We start from the raw sequence: 8,966 nt of genomic DNA on the forward strand, positions 1-8,966 counted from the left end.
CAGAATTCACTAATTAGAAACGCTGTCTGGATAGTTTTGGACATGTAGTGTAAGAAACAATAAGTAAGGTATTTCATGAAAGAATGCAAGAAATTATGAATAAATGGAAGAGGAAACTATTCATTACAATAGACGACCAGAGGCACTAACTAATTAGAGAGCAGTTTCTTGGTGCGTGAAGCAACTTAGACAAGCATGCACAACAGAAGAAAGCCTGACTCATGGTTGTAAATTCTTATCATTACTGCAGTTGTTTAGTCAGCTAGAAGAGGCCAAGCTGTATTTGAACAACGCTCCCATTTCACATAAAATTGGTGTACAGACTTTGGTGGTGCTCAGCAGTTAGTGACCCTTCAGAGAAGTTCAAATGAGTTCTGTGTAAAAGAAACAATTTTTAGTTTGATTTTGTGTAATATAATCATCATGCATTTAAACTCTGCAAGTATTGTAGCAAATTTCTATTTTTTTGTTAAGTTTGGTTTGAAACAAAAAAAATTCTTGAAACTGCCAACAGAAAATTCAGGACAATTTTTCCCCTCATGATATCTTAGTAGATACTGCCATTGGTTAGGCCTTCAGAAGCTGAACAGAAGGACTAACGAGTCTGACTATCATAATTAGGAAGTGTCAGAAGAATTAACAAATCGTGTTTTGAATTCCAATGCTCGAGACCAATTTTGTGAGGAAAAAGTCATTCTAGGCTGTCTGGAAGTTCTAGATATGTCACTGACTGAGTCACTGTGAAACTGCTACAAGGTAAAATATATTGTAATATCTGTTACAAGCTTCAGATAAAACAATGAATGTCTTTTACAAACTTGAAGTGGCTGTGTTTAATCTTTGAAGAATATTCATGTGCATTGGTGTTAGTGCTAAGAATCCCATAGGAGTGCTAGCTGGGACTGATGTTCTGGCTTTAATGGTCATGGTTTACCACTTATTGGGAGCCTCTAGAACAGTTGGCTTGTGAGGACATTTGATTTAGCCCACTAGAAAGTTACCCTAACCCCACCCCTCACCCAATGAGAGGAGTAACATCTTTTTCATATTATATATATCTTAATAAATTCTTGTTTTCCTTTAAAATTGCATTTTTGTAAGAACATATAGTGTGAATTGCACATTGACCCTTTAAGACAAAAAGTCTGAGCACCCCTGTGTTCTCTCCCATTTGCGCCATTGTAGAATGCTCTCCTCTGTTTACACTTTTCTAGAATGCTCTTCCCATTCATATTAATCTAGAGCATTTATATGGTCTAGAAAGGTATAGACAGTATGTATGGTCTAGAACAGTTTCTCCCACTGGCACTGTTCTAGAACGTTCTCCTCCATTCAAATTGTTCTAGAATGTTCTCTCAATTCATACTGGTCTAGAGCATTTTCTGGACCAGCACGAAATGTTCTAGAACATTTTTTTAATTGCTCCAGAATGTTCTCCTCCAAACACATTTTTCTAGAATGTTCTTCCCATTCATATTAATCTACAGCATTTCTAGACCATTTCATGGTCTAGAAAAGTATAGACAGTATGTAAGATCTAACCAGTTTCTCCCACTGGCATTGCTCTAGAATGTTCTCCTCCAATCACACTTTTCTAGAATGTTCTTCCCACTCGCATTAATCTACAGCATTTCTAGACCATGAAATGGTCTAGAAAAGTATAGACAGTATGTAAGATCTAGAACAGTTTCTCCCACTGGCACTGTTCTAGAACGTTATCCTCCATTCAAATTGTGCTAGAATGTTGTCTCAATTCATATTGGCTTAGAACAGTTTCTAGATGAGCATAAGTGTTCTCTAACATTTTCTTCCATTGCTCTAGAATGTTGTCCTCCAATCACAGTGCTCTAGAATGTTAGCTTGTTAGCTCTTAACAATGTAAATCCAACTGCCAACATCAGAAAGTGAGTGTTTGTTGGGGAATGTTGGCTCGGTGTGCACTGGGCTTTAGACTGTCATGATTATTGTTTGCTTTTCTTGGCTACTTTGAGCATTAAGCCTAGATGGAATCAGCAGGATCACTTTCAAACATATAAAGCAATGCAGAATGCTGTAAACATTTATAATGCGATTAAGCTTGTTATCATACAACACACACTGAGACAACTGTGAACTGTGTGTGGCAAGTAGCGGGCAGCAGAAATATTTTTAGAATTTGCGTCCATCCTTGTTGAGAATTTGGCGCAGGCCATGAATGTGCTGATTGGACGTTTCCATGAGGCAGTCGAGTGTGAAACCTAATCGAATCCCAGCAGCAGCCGCGCCATCGAGCTCTGTTACTTCCAGACGGAACGGAACCCAGCCTGTTTTCTACCCAGGGATTTTTTTCTCCCACATGTGAGTGAAGGATACATTCAAACAAGCAGGCAATTCAGTTCAAGGACATCAGTAGATAGCAGCATCATGTGTTTTCAATATCCTCATTCACTGTGCATGACAAAGAACGGTGCTAGTTATGAGGCTAAGAGAGCTAGACTGGTAAATTTAACCCCTTAAAATCCCAGCCTTATTACATACTAAGGCTTATTATTCAGTAACTACAGGGACTTCAATGCAAACTGGTTGAGCTATTCTTAGGTTGTGTAAAGGGTTAAGGCTTTTAAGGTGAGAGTAAATTTGAATTTATTTTTTTATTTATTTTTGATACAGGTTTTTGTGAAACAGGTTTAACAGTGAAACTTTTAAACTTGTTTAAGACTTGTTGATGCAACATGCTTTTAAACTCTTTAGTTATTTTATGTATATACAGCAATTCTCTCACAGAAATGATATCAGTCCCCTTTGTAGCATCTTAAAACAATGTGCAACAAAAAGTCTGTGCGAAAGCTAAGAAGCTAACAAGATTTGATGACCAGAAGCAGCTAATATGGGCTTAATCAGGAGCTCTAGGTAATGTACACTCTTAAAAGGATGGTTCTTCAAGGGTTCTTTAGTAAAAACAATCATTCTTTTCATGGTAAAATGGTTCTTCAGATTGACAGCGAATGTGTTGAAAATGGTAAATGGGAACTTTTTTTAAATGGTCCCATATAGCACCAGAATGGTTCTTCTATAGTTATGATGTCAAGCTTGTAACAATAGAAGAACCATTTTGGTGCGATATACAACCATTTTCAAAAAAAAAATCTATACAGAACCATATACAACACATCCTTATTCAATCTGAAGAACCGTTTCACCATGCGACAATTTAAGCATGCAAATGGTTCTTTAAGTGCTCATGGTTTTATGTAAAACCACTGTCTTTACTAAAGAACCCTTGAAGAACCCTTGTAAAAGTGTATGAATAAGTAACATGGGTTCTGTAAGCATGGGAAATGCCCCAGGGTAACTTTCACGGCCGCATGGTGGTGTGACTGCGATCACATGACCGTCTGTGGGTGCACACATACACACTCACACACGTATACACTCACCTCTCAGCAACTGTTTACCTTCAGCTATACAATCATACAGAGTCCACAGGGTCGAGGGTCGCTGATATAAACACAGACACGCGAGCATCAAAACATACACAGATGCATTTGTTTTTATACAATGTCAGGACATGGTGTTATATGTCCCATGAGTGCAGTGTTACATATATGCAAGTACCTATATTATAATGGTATACAAGTACCTGCATCTAATAATAATATGTTACGTATATATTATCAAATTCCAATCAAAACATAAAAAGGTATACAAAAGTTTGAATACCTCCAGTCAAATTGCACGTTTTGTTAATTTTCTAAGTGAAAATAAGTTAACACACATTTTCCTGCAAATTTTTATGCAGTTTCTATTTATTTGCTGAGTTTAACATTGGAAAAACATTAAACCTAAGAGATAAAATGTGCCATAACTTTCGCACAGGCAGCATTTTGCATATCATTTTTTTCCAATATGCTAAATTCAGCAAATAAACAGTAATTGTGCATTAAAATGTGTAGAAGTGTGTTGCCTATACAAGATGTTTTTCTCTTTTCACTGGTCAGCAGACACTTTGTACACTTTACTTTATGTTTCATGAATTCCTTATTTTATAAAACAATGAAAATGTATTCACAAAAATTCCCTCTAGGCTATGAAGACATCTGACCCGCTTGCTCTGAACAGATCTCAACTTATTTATTGCTTGAGCAGGAATTTCTCTGATTCTCTCAGTGAGACTGTTTGTAATGTTGGCATAACATTCCAGCAGGACCATGTGTGTATAAAAACCCCTGTTTCTCCAGTGTTTAAGAATGAAGAAATAAATACTCATCGCTCACCAACATCGTCCTCATGATAGATGATGGAGTGGTGATCAGACTGTTTGTTGGTGTATTTGTGCATGGACTCCACATAGAAGGTGCCATTGGAGGTTTGGATGGAGCCTTCAAACTGGCCATCGAGGATGGAACCCTGGCATGAAGAGCCGCTCTCATCTAAGAGTTGGAGCAGAACAGAGTTTTGCTCATATTGGAAACATAAATCAAATCAGTTTCAAATAAATAATGATTAGTAACTATAACTGACAGACAAGACTTGATTATGAAATGTTATGGTAATATGCAACTATGAATCGCCATTCAATTAAGAAATGTTATGGCAATATTAAATTGTGAAAGCTGTGTGTGTGTGTGTGTGTGTGTGTGTGAGTGTGTGTTTGTGTGTGTGTGTGTGTGTGTTCAATTAACATGACTAGGAAAGCCAATTTTGCTAGATCGCCATCAGCCGCATGGCATTTGTTACATGTGTCTACAATGCAGAATAACAGAATTTGTTGTTCTTGTTGTTATTATTATTATTATTATCATTATTTTCTACAACTACTACTAATAAATATAAATAGACAGAATGTTTGAGAAAAAATCTAATCACCTTTCTTAAAACTGTCGAATTACAGGGCACTCTTATTGTGAAAACGGTGGCATTCTTGCCTAAAATAAAGCAGCAAGTCACTGAGGCCATGCTACTGCGATTTTATCACAGAGAAGGGTGTTCTTAGGTGCGATGTGAAGCTGACAACGTAAAACATGATAAAATACACAATTTAAAAAAAATATATTAATAATAATCAACAAAAACAATATTCAATTATTATGACAATTATTATTATTTGAAAAGATCTACAAACATACGTGCACTCAGGCTAATCCAGTACAGACTCATCTTAATATCACTGCTGACCCCCTGATCAGATGATTTCGGCTCTCAGAATATCCTAATTATTATTTTAATGCTGGTAACATTTTTCTAAGGACATTTTCTCAGGATATTCGTCAGCTTTTTGTTTGACTTTTCCCGTTCCACCTTAAATGGTGCAGCAGCCGCGTTCTGAACTGCTGCGCCATTTAAGGTGGAACGGGGAAATTCGAACAAGCAGCCGGCGGAAAAGCAGCTGACCTCAGCTTCATGGAGGGTTGAAAGGCATGATGTGACGAGGTTTCTCTATTTCCGCTTAACAGCTGATTAACATTAACTTATTTTTGCTGTTTCACAGAACCGACAGGTCAGTATTTTGTCTCGTTTGCTAATGTTTGTGATAGCTAGTCACAGCTGCTGCGCTGTTTAAGGTGGAACGGGAACATTCAAACAAGAAGCTGCGAAAAAAGAAGCTACATTCAGCCTCGTAGTTTTAACACGGGTAGTACTTTTGATAAGGAGTTTTAGCCCAAAATATATCAAAATATACCACCTAGAGGTTTTATTTACGGGTATACCTGTAATTATGCGCTACGGTAGAACATTTCGATAAGATAGCAAAGCTCTTCGGAGCACCAGAGCTGGTTTATGAACAATTATGAACAGATATGAACAATTATGAATTATGAACAACTCTCTACAAGGTCTCTGAGAGCACCACCACAGCCCGCCTTAGTTTCGTGTAGCTTAGTGACATCAAATTGATGCGCAGTAGCTTTAGCTCGCATGTAACAATATTAGTATTAAGGCTCTTTAACGACCTGGTAATTTGGAGGATCCAGCAATATTCGGGAGAAGAATGTTCACAGGACAAAGCGTATCGGGTTCTGAACATTTATATTTAACACAGGGGGCGATAGAGACGATTTTCTGAAAGCCCTATTCATTCTGGCCATAGAGAAATGGAGCTCAGACCCGGAGTTCCTAATATGGGCATAACGAGGACTACAGAATGACGCACGACTAGTCATCTATAGCTGTGCATATATGGTGTACTTTACAATGGCTTCCAACGCATCTCAGCCAATCAGATTTTAGGACCAAAAAACTCTTTCCTAGTAGGAAGTTATCCACTATGCTATCTCCATCCCATTTCATGAATTGTAAAATAAATTTACCATCTTGTGGATTTGTTTAATAATTTGATTGATTTCTTATGTTTACTTGCTGTTTTTACTGCTGTTTCATGAATTAATCCATGAAACATATTTAGCTAGTTCTGTATTAAGTTCTAAAATTTGCACAGTAGCAGATTTTAGGACTGTTAGCTATTAGCATGATAACAGACTCTGTCAGATGCTACCATCATTTCTAACGAAGTAGTAACCCAGAACTACAAGGTAATACAGTCAACTTTTACATTTTCTCTTTAGAGTAGAAAAATATGAGCAAAACCCACTCGTTATCTAGTTGCTAGCATACATGCTAATAATACTAGCATTATGGCTAGCTAATGTTACATTGACAAACTATCTACAAAAAGATACTTCTAAAAATAACAGTCAACACATGAAAATACTATTCCAGCTTATATTCAGGGGCGCTAGTGGTCATGTACTTGTGCATGATGACTTTATCCTCACCAGAAAGAGTGAAATATTGCTAAATAACATAGTAAGGTAAGAATTTGCAAGTCAGAAACAACTCGGCTCAAATGGATGTACAGTACCTGTTGGAGGAAGAGCTTTTGTTGTTTTTGTAAGACCTCATTTAATTCGATGTAGCGCTATCTGCTGTTTTTTCTCGAGTGACATTTGTCCATGCACAATTTAACAAAGGATGTCAGTCAGTCAGTCAGTGACTCAGTAAGGGTAAGCTGTTGTAGGATGGCCCTACAATATTCAGTTATGAAATGTTATGGCATTACTCAGCTACTAAACAATGCTCAAATATGATATAAGATGATATGAAGTTGCAGTATTTTATCATTATAAATGAGCATCAAAGCAGAATTATGTCTGTTGATTTTATAACTTCATTACTTTAAAACTTTATTAGAAGTTATCATTCATTGTGAATAGAGTGGGAATTTTAGCGTTACCTTCCAGCGCTCCTGAGTAAATGTGAGAGAGATCTCCTGTCCATGACTCATTTCCAGAGTGGACCTTGAAATCATCTGTAAATCCACCAAAGTCTTGCTTCAGTCGTAAATGGAAAGCCCTATGATAAAGCAGCACTGTACTTTTAAACATTTATACATTAACATTCGTCAACAGTAGTTTATCTTATGGACACACTTCATTGTCTGAAGGGGGTGATGGAAAAGCACCTGTGAAAAGCTTCAAAGTCCAACTGCAGCACCTGTTTTTGGGGCTGGAGATGCCGTTTCACTCTCTGATGCTGCTGTAGTATGGCATTTTTGTCATAAGAGAGGCGCTCATAGTACTTTATGAACTTCCGGATGTCCTCCAGATCCTCTAGAATAGTTGGGAAAAAATTATTTGTTTTGAGCAGCTGACAATGTGTTGAAACTCTGGAAACGCTGAATAAAAATTCGTCACAGCATCTGTCTAAATATAGCTTGTTTGGGCTGTTCCAGCTTCTTGGTTCCAGTATATATTGTTACATATTGCAATATACAGCCGTATGCAAAAGTCTGGGCACCTCTGGTCAAATTTAACGCACAGTTACTTTTTGCAAAGTCAAATTTTAAATGTTATGTTTAATTTTTTTCCCAATATGATAAACAAATAAATAGTAAATTATGCAGAAAATTGCTCAACATTTAAATTTAAGATGCACCAATTTCTAACACAGGCATTCACATAGCTTGTATAATCTTCATATAACAGCATTGACCAAAAGAATGGGGCATTTTGGAGCAGCTGCACATAAGCCTAAGGTTACCATGGCCATTACCAAGTGTGTGTAGAGGGCAGTGGGCTGTGGAACAGCATTTCATTCACTGGAGAGATGGAACTTCATCCAGTACCTTTGGGATGAGTTAGAATGCCAGAGCTAATCATCCAACATCAGTACTCGACCTCAGTAATGCTCTCATTGAATGCTAAATGTAATTAATTCCTCACAGCAATGTTCCAACATCTACTGTAAAGCCTTCCCAAAATAGTAGAGACTGTAACTGTAGCAATACAGCAGTACAAATACACTAGAAACACTGGATTTATTGTGTAGTCCTCCTATATACAGAGAACAATGCATAAACTAGAGTAGGCCAAATACAAGTTATCCTGGGCATGTTCAGGCAGGTCATTTTACGCTAGCTGCTCCAGTTTCAGTCGAGGCCAAAGGACGACCTCCAAGTTCTCCTCCTAAACACCCTGTCCCACAGCCAACAGACCCTAAAACCAAAATCGTATGTGGAATGTGTGGAAGAAGATCAATGATCTTACCTGCACAGTGTCCCTTTACAATCAGATAAGCTATCATCAGGCAAATCATCAGAGCTTCCAGAGCCTTGGCTGCCATGTTGACTGTCTTACTTGTGAATGCTATAGAAAGGAATGCATCTATCTTCCCAAGCCTCCTGAACCACACACAGGCATATTCAGACATGCTGATGTGCTGCAGGAGATGGTGGGATGGTCTTATTTTAGGGTTCTGGAATAACAAATTATGACTTTTCATCATTATTGCTCTTTATATAAGCAAATATATCCAACCATCAAACATTTGGAGCCTTCAAAAGTTAATTCAGGACCTCAAATGTCATTATTTCTGTCCTTGCAACTACGATGGAATTTCCATTCATCTGCTATGTGCTGAAAAAGCTGATGTACTGAATTGACTTGATTGAAATGTTTACATAATTTACACATGAATAAATTATATTACAT

General features: G+C 37.4%; 1 protein-coding gene across 2 annotated transcripts in view; it reads right to left on the minus strand.

The window, feature by feature from the left end:
- Positions 1–8,653, minus strand: part of si:ch1073-396h14.1 (disintegrin and metalloproteinase domain-containing protein 10) — a 51,586-nt gene extending 42,933 nt beyond the window's left edge. The window contains exons 1-4 of one of the 2 annotated variants that reach the window (XM_036587104.1): positions 8,523–8,653; positions 7,439–7,586; positions 7,211–7,329; positions 4,254–4,409 (exon numbers count right to left, since the gene is read on the minus strand). In XM_036587104.1, coding sequence (XP_036442997.1) covers positions 4,254–4,409; positions 7,211–7,329; positions 7,439–7,586; positions 8,523–8,598 — 499 coding nt within the window. In that variant the 5' untranslated portion in view covers positions 8,599–8,653. Of the gene's footprint in view, positions 1–3,416; positions 3,478–4,253; positions 4,410–7,210; positions 7,330–7,438; positions 7,587–8,522 lie in introns of those variants that run through there. The other variant, XM_036587105.1, reaches the window with a different exon arrangement.
- Between the last annotated feature and the right edge of the window lie 313 nt (positions 8,654–8,966).

Source organism: Colossoma macropomum, unplaced genomic scaffold (assembly GCF_904425465.1).
Source record: "Colossoma macropomum unplaced genomic scaffold, Colossoma_macropomum, whole genome shotgun sequence".
NCBI lineage: Eukaryota > Metazoa > Chordata > Actinopteri > Characiformes > Serrasalmidae > Colossoma > Colossoma macropomum.